This window comes from Portunus trituberculatus, unplaced genomic scaffold, assembly GCF_017591435.1.
Source record: "Portunus trituberculatus isolate SZX2019 unplaced genomic scaffold, ASM1759143v1 PGA_scaffold_522__18_contigs__length_968829, whole genome shotgun sequence".
NCBI lineage: Eukaryota > Metazoa > Arthropoda > Malacostraca > Decapoda > Portunidae > Portunus > Portunus trituberculatus.
The window spans coordinates 54,033-65,670 of record NW_025541691.1 but is presented as its reverse complement, the minus strand read 5'-3'; the positions used below and the strand labels follow the sequence as shown (position 1 = coordinate 65,670).

Below are 11,638 nucleotides of genomic sequence, written 5' to 3'. Positions count from 1 at the left end.
ATAAAACCATGCAAGGTGATAATGGCCTGTGAGATGGAGCTGCCGTCAGGGAACACCTTGCCTGTGCTATTTTCGGTAAGTTGATAGTTACGACAACTTAGGGTGAGTGTGTGTGTGTGTGTGTGTGTGTGTGTGTGTGTGTGTGTGTGTGTGTGTGTGTGTGTGTGTGTATATATATATATATATATATATATATATATATATATATATATATATATATATATATATATATATATATATATATATATACACACACACACATATGTATATATGTTGTGCTCAATGAAGATAATAGTATATTAAGCTAAGGGGAAGGGTTAAGTTCGTCAAAGTTATGTTTAGACGTTTACATTAATTTAACAATATTCATATTGGGAACGACACATATAGAACTTAAAGTCAAACAGTTTGGGAATTAGGTTTGCAAAATGTTTTTTTATACAGAATATGTTTTATTATTCACTAAATAATGTGTGTGTGTGTATATATATATATATATATATATATATATATATATATATATATATATATATATATATATATATATATATATATATATATATATATATATTGGTATGATGGTGTGGATCTGCTCCTTATTACTTCTTCATTTGTGACCTAGAAATAAACAGTTTTTTCCTTGGAATATATTATTTTCTTTCAAGATCCTACAAAAATGTACTTAATGGAATTTAGCTGTACAGTATCTCAATTTCTAATGACTACACTGAATGAAGAATGATTATGAATATATACCATGAATTTTCAGAAGAATTGATCAAGTTCTCTTGAGAGTTATGTACCTACATTCCACTGATCTTGAGAAGGTGTGTTAAATCTTTCACTCCACACAGTATACTCACTTAATTTTTTCACTCCACATATCAAAAGCATGGGCCTGTGCTTTTGCAGCTGCCACTTGTGCTCTGAGCAGCTCCAGTTCCAGCACTGCCTTTTCACAGGCAGTGCTACAGTTGCAGGTGCTGCAACACTTATGTGCTGAGGGTGGTGGTGGTGGTTTAATAGCAGTTCCTGCCACACTTATGTTGGGAAGTTTTGCATTATCATCACTGAAAATAGATAATGTGTTTATTTACTATGGGAAATGTAGGACAGTCATTCCTCACTTAGGACAGGCCCACCCACCATAATTGTAATTGAAATCCACCTAAGAGGAAAATTATATGTTAATCTTTACATGTAAAGCACTGAACATACACTATACTAACCAAAGTTGCACTTCTAATTCATCACATTGGTCGATTTCAATCACAGCCATTTCTGCAACAGTCCTGAAACAAAGGAAATAAAATCAATTGGCATGGTATGTTGCAAGCCAATGCAAGCATTTAAATGCACAATTTTACATCAGTAAAACTGGGCATCATTATAAAACACTGAAGACAAGGAATACAATGCTTCTATTAGTGTCAAACCACACTTTGCTGACTTGTTGTTGGCTGTAAGATCATGTTCACTTCCTGCAGAAGCTGTATTCCTGAAAGAAAGGAAATCAAAATCAGTCTGTAGGGTTTTAAGTTAGTGATGGAGAAAAAAAAATTAAAGTTAAGTGTTTCTACTGTAAATGTTCATTAGAGGAGTGTTTGTACATGTAACAGTTCATATGGGAGAAATTTGTATGCTGTCTCCCTACTGCACTCCAGCCGAAGACTTCACCTCCCCGGCCAGCCCTTGCACGCAACAGTGGTGTTTTTACCTGGTGGATATCTTTGTTGTCTTTCTTTGTGTGTCAATATATACCCCTTACTTTTGTGCTGTTTTCCTTCCCAATGCAATTAAGGCATTCCTGGTTATACTTATTACTTTCAAGGGCGAGAGATCGTGGCCTCCCGTTTTACCTCTACACTATAATAATTACAAGTGTCCATACACATACCCATTCTGTAAGGATACAGCATCCAACTCTGCAATGCCAGAAATACAAACATTTTCTGGCCCAAGTATAGTTTGTACTAGTGTTGCCACATCAGACAGAGGCTTGGGAGGGTCCCCACCACCTGAAATATTAAAATTCACATCAAGTAGATGAAACTGTCTAGCCAACATAGAGCAAATCACAGAAAATTTCCCTTTTGGAGGAAATTACAATGAATAGTATTTATTATAACAATGCTAACAGGACACTCTAAGGTTAGTAATTAGATCAGTACACATACTTGGAAACACAAACAAAAAACAAGTAACAAACAAAAATAAAATCTTACCTGTGCCCTTCAACACCTTGTTGTAGGTGCTGATTTCCTCCTTCCCTTCACTCTTCAAGCTGTACCATTTCTTCTCAACTTGATTTGGTATTCGTTGAGAGTGTGGGAAGGCAGCATTGAGGGCAGCAGTGATGTGCTCCCAGGCCTCCGTACGTGTCTGAGATGACACCTTGTTGTCAAACCTGTTTGCAAAGAATTGTTAGTCTCCAAATTATGCAACATTTTCCTATCTACATGACAAAAAATATAAAGCAAATAACACACACACTCACACACACACACACACACACACGTGCCCATTGGGAAAGAGTGACCATGTAATATTAGAGATGGATATAGAAGAAGGAAAGGAAGATAGAGATGAATCATACAAAGGAGACCGATTAAATTACAGAAAGGCTGATATTGAGAATCTCAAGAACTATTTTAAAAACGTAAACTGGGAGGAGATGGAAAACTCATTAACGGTTCAAGAGAAATATAACTTATTTTTGGAAATATACAAAACTGGGGTCAGGAATATGTTCCGAAATATAGACCTAAAGAAGAAGGAAAGAAAGATTGGTTTAATGCAAGATGTGCTAGGGCAAAGGAGAAACGAGATGGAGCATGGAAAAGGTGTAGAAGAAACAGAAATCCAGAAAATAAGGAAAACTTCAAAACAGCAAGAAATGAATATGCTAAGGTGAGAAAGGAAGAAGAAAAGAACTATGAAAAGGACATTGTCGAAAATGTAAGGAACAACCAAAATTGTTCTAGATTCATAAATGGAAAAATAAGACAAAAAGAAACAATAGAAAGGTTAAAAGGAGAAAATGGAATGGTGGAAGACCCAAAAGTATGGCAGAACTGTTAAATAGTAAATTTCATGAGGTCTTTACTAAGGAATCCAAATTTGAAAGACCACAGGGTAATAGAGAGACTGTCTATATGAAAGAGATTAAAGTAACCAAGCTTGAAATAAAAAAGTTGATGACGGAATTGGATGAGGAAAAGGAAATGGGACCGGATGAAGTCTCAGGCAGAATACTGAAAGAATGTAGGGAAGAACTAGCAAGTCCAATATACAACATCATAAAATGCTCAATAGAAAATGGAACAGTGCCAGTGGAGTGGAAAAGAGCTGAGGTGGTTCCCATATATGAGCGGAAGGAAGGAAGAACCTTTAAATTACAGGCCGGTATCACTAACTAGTGTAATATGCAAGATGTGTGAAAAAGTAATAAAGAAGCAATGGATCGGGTTTTTTGAAGACAACAAAATATTATCAAATAGCCAATTTGGTTTTAGAAAAGGTCGGTCATGTGTGACAAATTTATTGAGTTTCTACTCTAGAATAGTTGATAAAGTACAAGAGAGAGAGGGATGGGTTGACTGTATTTATTTAGATCTAAAAAAGGCTTTTGATAAAGTGCCACATGAAAGATTACTATGGAAGTTAGAGGAGAAGGGTGGCTTAAAAGGAAGCACATTGAGATGGATGAAGAATTACTTAATGGGAAGAGAAATAAGGACGAGTTAAAGATATGAAGTCCAAGTGGAGAACAGTAGACAGTGGAGTGCCACAGGGTCAGTATTGGCACCAATACTTTTCTCGTATATATAAATGACATGCCAGAGGGAGTGAACAGCTACATAAATCTGTTTGCGGATGATGCGAAACTGTGCAGAGTCATTAAACAAAAAGAGGATTGTGAAATACTACAAGAAGACTTAAACAAGATCTGGAAATGGAGCAAAAAATGGGAGATGGAATTCAATGTGGACAAAAGCCATGTCATGGAAATGGGAGAAAGTGAAAGACGACCAGTGGGAATCTATAAGATGGGAGATGGAGTAGAACTAGAAAAAGTAAAAAAGGAAAAAGACTTGGGAGTGACAATGGAAGAAAATAATCAACCGGTTAGCCATATTGATAGAATTTTCAGAGACGTATAATTTGCTAAGGAATATTGGAGTAGCATTTCACTATATGGACAAGGAAATGATGAAGAAATTGATAAGTACTAGAATAAGACCAAGATTGGAATATGCAGGAGTTGTGTGGACTCCCCATAAAAAGAAACACATAAGAAAATTAGAGAGACTACAAAAATGGCTACAAGAATGGTTCCAGAATTTAAAGGGATGGCATATGAGGAGAGACTAAAGGCAATGGATCTACCAACCTTGGAGCAGAGAAGAGAGAGGGATCTGATACAAGTTTATAAATTGATTAACGGAATGGATGAAGTGGATAATGAGAAACTGATCCTGAGAGAAGAATATGACTTTAGAAGCACAAGATCGCATAGTAAGAAACTAAGGAAGGGACGATGTCTGAGAGATGATAAAAATTTAGTTTCCGCAAAGATGTGTTGAGACTTGGAACAGTTTCTACAACTACACACACACACACACACACACACACGTGTAGTGTAGTGGTTAGCAGGTTCGACTCACTATCGAGAGGGCCGGGTTCAAGTCCTGGGAAGCGGTAAGGCTAATGGGCAAGCCTCTTAATGTGTGGACCCTGTTCACCTAGCAGTAAATAGGTACGGGATGTAACTCGAGGGGTTGTGGCCTCGCTTTCCCGGTGTGTGGAGTGTGTGATGTGGTCTCAGTCCTACCCGAAGATCGGTCTATGAGCTCTGAGCTCGCTCCGTAATGGGAAGACTGGCTGGGTGACCAGCAGACGACCGAGATGAATTGTATACACACACACACACACACACGGTACAAACACACACACACACACACACACACACACGTAGTGTAGCAGTTAGCACACTCAGCTTACAAATGAGAAGGCGCGGGTTTGACCTCCGGGCACAGCGGAGCAAATAGATGAGCCTCTTAATGTGTAGCCCGTTCACCTAGTAGCAGGTATAGGTACGGGATGTAACTCGAGGTTTTATGGCCTCACTTCCCCGGTGTGTGAAGTGTGGTGTGGTCTCAGAGCCTATAGACCGAAGATCGGTCTATAAGTTCTGAGCTCTTTCTGTAATAGGGAAGGCTGGGTGACCAGCAGGCGACCGTAAATATATACAATGAATGCACACACACACACACACACACACACACCTTGGCGCAATGGTTAGCGTGGCCAATTCTCAATCAGGTGGTCCCGTGCTCGTGAAAATAACAATACAATGCAACAAAATATGCAACATTGAGACGTTGAGAAGGAGGACGAAGACAGTCAGAGGAGAAGAGGTAATAAGAATTTAAGACCAATTGCTTTTGATTCCTTACGTCTAGAGAGAGCGGTGAGAATGAATTGCCCTTTACATGTGAAGCATTCTCCGATTATGGAACTATAAGGCCCCTATACAAATTTAGCAGCTGGGGAGGGCTGAGAAAAACTGGCGGAGACAACCCTGAAGAATTAACTTCATAGAAGCTGAAATAGCTCAAGATGAGATGTGAAGTTTACACTTCATATATATATATATATATATATATATATATATATATATATATATATATATATATATATATATATATATATATATATATATATATATATATATATATATATATATATATATATATATATATATATATATATATATATATATATATATATATAAAAAGAGGACTGGTTAAGGGCAACAAAAATCTAGAGACAAAAGCCCCACCCAGTTGCCAGTCTCCTTATAGAAGCAATGGAATTAACCAAAGGATAGGGACAAACGTCAGGATACCTCGCTCTTAAATGAAGTATAAAGGCGGGTTCACTTGTGGTAGTTGTCGTAAAACAGGGGTAGCATGGAGACACCTGAGTCCATTATGAAAGTGTATTTATGGTAGCATAATACAAAACAAGTGTAAACCGAGCGAAACGAGAGGCAGGAGGCGTAGCGTGTCGCCTGAGGCGGTGGCGAGCGAGGACTGAGGGGAAGGACGTGACGTCAGACAGAAAGGGAGTATGGGAAAAACAAAGGACATGCTAACATATGGCTCGGGCACGCACAACAGTGCAACCCCGCACTGAAGGTGATAATCGTAAAAAAAATAAATAAACACTATAAAATAAGAGTTCATCTAAAAGAAAATTGTAAGGTCAACACTGGAATGTTCATTTTTCACAAAAAACAGTCATATTAATAATTGTCATCTGATCACTTTCAAAAATATTACTTCTTTCACTAATTTTCATTACATCACTCATAAGAATATAAAATCTTTTCATTAATTTTCAAATTTTCATATCAATCACAAAAATATTAATTATTTTCATTAATTTTCAAGTTTTCACTTCATTAATTTTCGTTACATGACTCACAAAAATTAGTTCTGTTTATAAGATCTGTAATCACTTATCACTAAATAGAATTAATAAGAACATAAAATATGGCACACAGTAAGTTCTTATAGTAAGTTGTCATAGTAAGTTCTCGAGGCATCCCCCGGAAACATTACACAATGGAAAGAAGTACATATATATATATATATATATATATATATATATATATATATATATATATATATATATATATATATATATATATATATATATATATATATATATATATATATATCAGCTGCTGATAAATATTTAATCATCATCATCAAAAAATAATATCATGTAAGCATACACTTTATCAAAAAAAATTTTTTACATGTAATCATGAGCTTCATCAAGAATATTTTGACATATAATCATCATGGGACATAAAAATCATCATGGTACATAAAAAATAAATTATCATGGTACATGAAAAAAATTACACAAATAATTAAATACAAAATGTAAATCACTGTCATTTGAACTACATATGTAGCTAATCATCATACAAAAATTATAAGGAGTTAGCTCTGGAATGCAGATTGTACGAGGACGAAGAAGGTAAGGAAGTAGATGAAGACACAGAGCTACACGAGACAGGTGGAAGAGGCAAGGGTGAAGGCATAGCAACACAAATATCACTCTTTTTATGTCTGTCTGCATGGACAACTTCTGACATCTGAGCAGAAGGATAAAAAATTTTAAATTTATTTCCTGTTAATTTTTCTTGGATCAAAAAGGGACCTGAAAATTTAGTAGTTAATTTTGACTGCCGTTCAGGTGCAGATTTAAATACTACATCATTAATGTTAAAGGAGACAGGAGTAGCTTTTGCATGTTGACATTGAGTCATTTGAGTACGTGACAACTGCAGAGTACTACGCACTTTATCATGTATATATATATATATATATATATATATATATATATATATATATATATATATATATATATATATATATATATATATATATATATATATATATATATATATATATATATATATATATATATATATATATATATATATATATATATATATATATATATATATATATATATATATATATATATATATATATATATATATATATATATATATATATATATATATATATATATATATATATATATATATATATATATATATATATATATATATATATATATATATATATATATATATATATATATATATATATATATATATATATAGATATAGATATAGATAGATAGATAGATAGATAGATAGATAGATAGATAGTGACACTAGTGTGAATGTAGTCCAATGAGATGACAACCTCACGCATTTTTCAGCGGAGCCAGTGGTCTGCAGCCGATACTTGTAGTGACAGGGTGGTGTGAGGTGGGCACACAAAGTCAAAAATATCATCGCCTCAAACACTGCAAAAAGGAGGCTGTCTGATTGGCGGACGGAACCACTACTAACTCCAAGCTGATCTCCTCACAAGCCTCTCAGCCAATAGGGGCCTTTACTGACACCATCCCACCTCCAACCTCCCACCTCCCACCCACACATCTACACATCTAAGTACTGTATATTCTTTCTGTTTGTATATTTTCATGGCAATAAGCTAATATTTCAACCTGAAGGGCTTGGTTTTGGCATTTGGCCTCCAGACATCACCAGCCAGAAGAAAGGTTTCCTGCTATTCGTGTGTCAATCAGGGAGAAATTAGATGAAAATGTAGTGTATTGATGATGATGATTATGTCGATATAGGACTCTGATTCAGGAGAGAGAGAGAGAGAGAGAGAGAGAGAGAGAGAGAGAGAGAGAGAGAGAGAGAGAGAAAAAGAAATACATATTTATAGCCTTGGTTAATACATGTTTTCTCGTTAAAACATCATATTAATCCCTTACTCCCTAAAACTAGCACCATCAAGTGTGTATAGATCCTTACAGCTCACTACATAATTCTTGACTTAATATGAAAACGGGAACACATCACATCTAATATCTATGTCAGTGACCGTATCTAGCAAGTCATCTAGCGGCCGCCACCACCACTGGATCTGACCGAGTTCAGTAACTATGGCGGAGAAACACCATGGCCACACACCCACATTCCTTGAGGTTATACAATACAATCTGAACGAATTCACCGTCACTGCATTGGAGGGAAGTTGTGTGTGACTTACTACTGGCAAATAGCTGCTTTGTTGCTGGCCTCGCTCCTTCCTCTCCACGCCCTCTCCATTTTCCTGACAGCCACGGCGCCACGCAGCCATTACTTTGCTTGTCTTCTGTTACAGCCGTAGTATCAGCGTGCAGTGTTTAGCAGTAATCTTTATCGGTCTGTGGCCATCACTCGCCTCATCACGCGATGCTGTAAATCATGACTGAGTGGTTCACCATTTCGCAGATGGACATCCAATGACCCAGGCAAGGCTCACACACCCCACCCGCCCACCATCCCACCCGCTCCTGGTGTCTCGCCAGAACACACCTGAGTCGCACCACGGCTAAACAACACCTCACAGTGCACATGTACGCAGAACAGTGTCATCTTGAAGTAACAGGTGCACCGCCAGCCAGGGTTGGATACAGAACTCTCTGAGGCTAAACACGTCCCTTAAAGGAAACACGGGCAGCCTCGCCCTCACCTTCTTTGCCATTCAGCGGCACTTAGCGTCTAACCCTTCCTGGGAAGTCGTCTTCCTCGCCCGTCTTCAGGCTCAAGTCCTCGACGACATGTCCCGCGCGGCACGCCCACCTTTGGTCGATGGCATGCACCACGGGGAGGTGCATGCCGCCAGAGACTGTGATGTTATCAGCCTTTAGGTCGTTTTGCACCATTCCACGGGCGCACACGTCTCCCAGGTGGCGGCACAGCAGTCCCAGGGAGCGCAACACGTCCTGCACGGAGCACGAACCTGCCGTACGGCTCGTCGAAAAAATTCCTGGATGATGGTAAGGGGCTAAAAGCTCAGGGCGAGGGGGTATGGGCGAGTATGAGGCAGCCTGGCTGCACAGGTCATACTTAATTTGGAAACAATACAACAACAATCAGAACAGTAAATTTGTCACCTGTAACTATCAATCCCAATACAGCAATAATGGTCTTTGTCACTCCAAACAAAAGGTAATGGTAATGATAAAAGAAGTTGGAGGAAATAGTGGTGCCTTATGTGCGTCACCTCACAGATAAACTAACCTAGCAAACCACTTAGGAAAAATCAATGTCTTAATGAAGTAAAGTACACAATTTGCAATTTGCAACAGATTTCCTGGCAGTTAAATGTGTATTGTAAGCTATTCTGAATTACTACATCCAGACTAACCTAACCTAAACTAACCTAACTAACATACATGAGGCAACCATACACCAGATACACATTCATGTGCTCATATACTGACAGCATTTTATCGAGGAAGCACTCCTAACCCTTCAGCGAGTCCTCTCTATTTCATTCCCAACATAAATTTCTGAAGCTGTATAGAATAGCCAAGAAGTAACCAGAAGGAATATGGAAACCCGCCATGCTACTAAAGAGGTTAATGTACCAATCGCCAAGCAAGCATAACCACTGTGTCTGCCTGTCTCTTTCCTTATATCTGAAGAAAGACAAACAATCTGCCCTATAGGATTACTTGTATTCGACTGACGACATCACAAGGCCTGGAACACTGGCTGGTCACTTCTCTAAATACAACAGACTTCAAAGAACGATCGGCTGGTCATGTGATGTTTACTAGGCGTCAGAACAGGACAGTATTTAGTTTCGTGCCCCCTCAATTCTGCGGTGTGCAGTAATTAACACCATTAATTTGTAAGTAATTCCTATATAGTATGTCTTCAATTAATATTTACTTACAGATGTGTACAGGTGTGGTAAAGTTTTGTTAAATGTGAATGTGTGTGTGTGTGTGTGTGTGTGTGTGTGTGTGTGTGTGTGTGTGTTACCCTACGTGTGTGAGTCATTATTTCCGATCTTCGTGTGTGTGTGTGACAACAAGGTCACAACTCGATTTACATCCCGTACCTACTCACTGCTAGGTGAACAGTGGCTACACGTGAAAGGAGACACACCAAATATCTCCACCCGGCCAGGGAATGGAACCCTGGTCCTCTGGCTGTGTCTAACCACTGTGCTACCGTGTGTGTGTGTGTGTGTGAGTAGTAGCGGTTGCTGTAATGCTATTTCTCTCCTCTCACTGCCTAGCGATCTTTCTCCACCTCCTCCCCCTGTGTGCATTGAGAAACGCTTTGTTTTCTTAGGCCACAGATATGATTAGCGGGGTTTTCACGGATGTTTCTCAATAATGCAGAAATCTTGTCAATCTGCCTTTAATCTTGCTTAAAAACGTTCTGCTCTGTCACCATGATTATTTTCCAAGGCCACAGAGATAACCAAAATGCTTTTTTTGAGTGTGTGTCAATTAGATAATATTGTTAATCTATCACCACGAAAACACTCTTGAAAATCTGTGTAACTTAATCAAACAATATTAAACGCTTATTCTCTCATCACGACTGCTTTCCAAGGCCACACAGATGATCGCAATGCTTGTCTAAAGTGTCTGTCCTTTAAATATCTAGAATTATTGAGAAAGAGAGATAGAGATAGATAGATAGATAGATAGATAGATAGAACATTGAACATTTGAACATTTATTGTAGCTCATAAGTTATACAAATGTGACATATATGTATAAAAATAGAACATTTAGCAATAACTTAATGGTTAGCGTATTTGTAAGCAAAGCTTTTAAGGCATGTAGAAGATAATCAAATCCATGAATATTGATAAGTACAGAATAGTATATAAAATATATATGTAAAGGTGTTGGGATTACATATAAATGATATTAGAATAATAAGTTAAAATAAGAGAATGAAAATAATGTAATAATAATAATAATAATAATAATAATAATAATAATAATAATAATAATAATGATAAAAAAAAAAATAATAATAATAATAATAATAATAATAATAATAATAATAATAATAATAATAATAATAATAATAATAATAATAATAATAATAATAATAATAATAATAATGATAATAAGAATAAGAATAAGAATAATAATAACAACAGTATCAATGATAGCAGTAATAAAATAATAATAATAATAATAATAATAATAATAATAATAATAATAATAATAA

At 36.7% G+C, this 11,638-nt stretch overlaps 1 protein-coding gene across 1 annotated transcript; it reads right to left on the bottom strand.

The window, feature by feature from the left end:
- Positions 1-564: 564 nt before the first annotated feature.
- On the bottom strand, positions 565-9,881 carry LOC123500949. Its single transcript, XM_045249495.1, has 8 exons — positions 9,829-9,881; positions 9,233-9,484; positions 2,226-2,407; positions 1,898-2,018; positions 1,451-1,498; positions 1,230-1,292; positions 864-1,070; positions 565-618 (listed from the first exon to the last, which is right to left on the bottom strand). Exons 1-8 carry the CDS (start codon positions 9,879-9,881, stop codon positions 600-602), a joined length of 945 nt encoding a protein of 314 aa, XP_045105430.1. The 3' UTR covers positions 565-599.
- Positions 9,882-11,638: the final 1,757 nt, after the last annotated feature.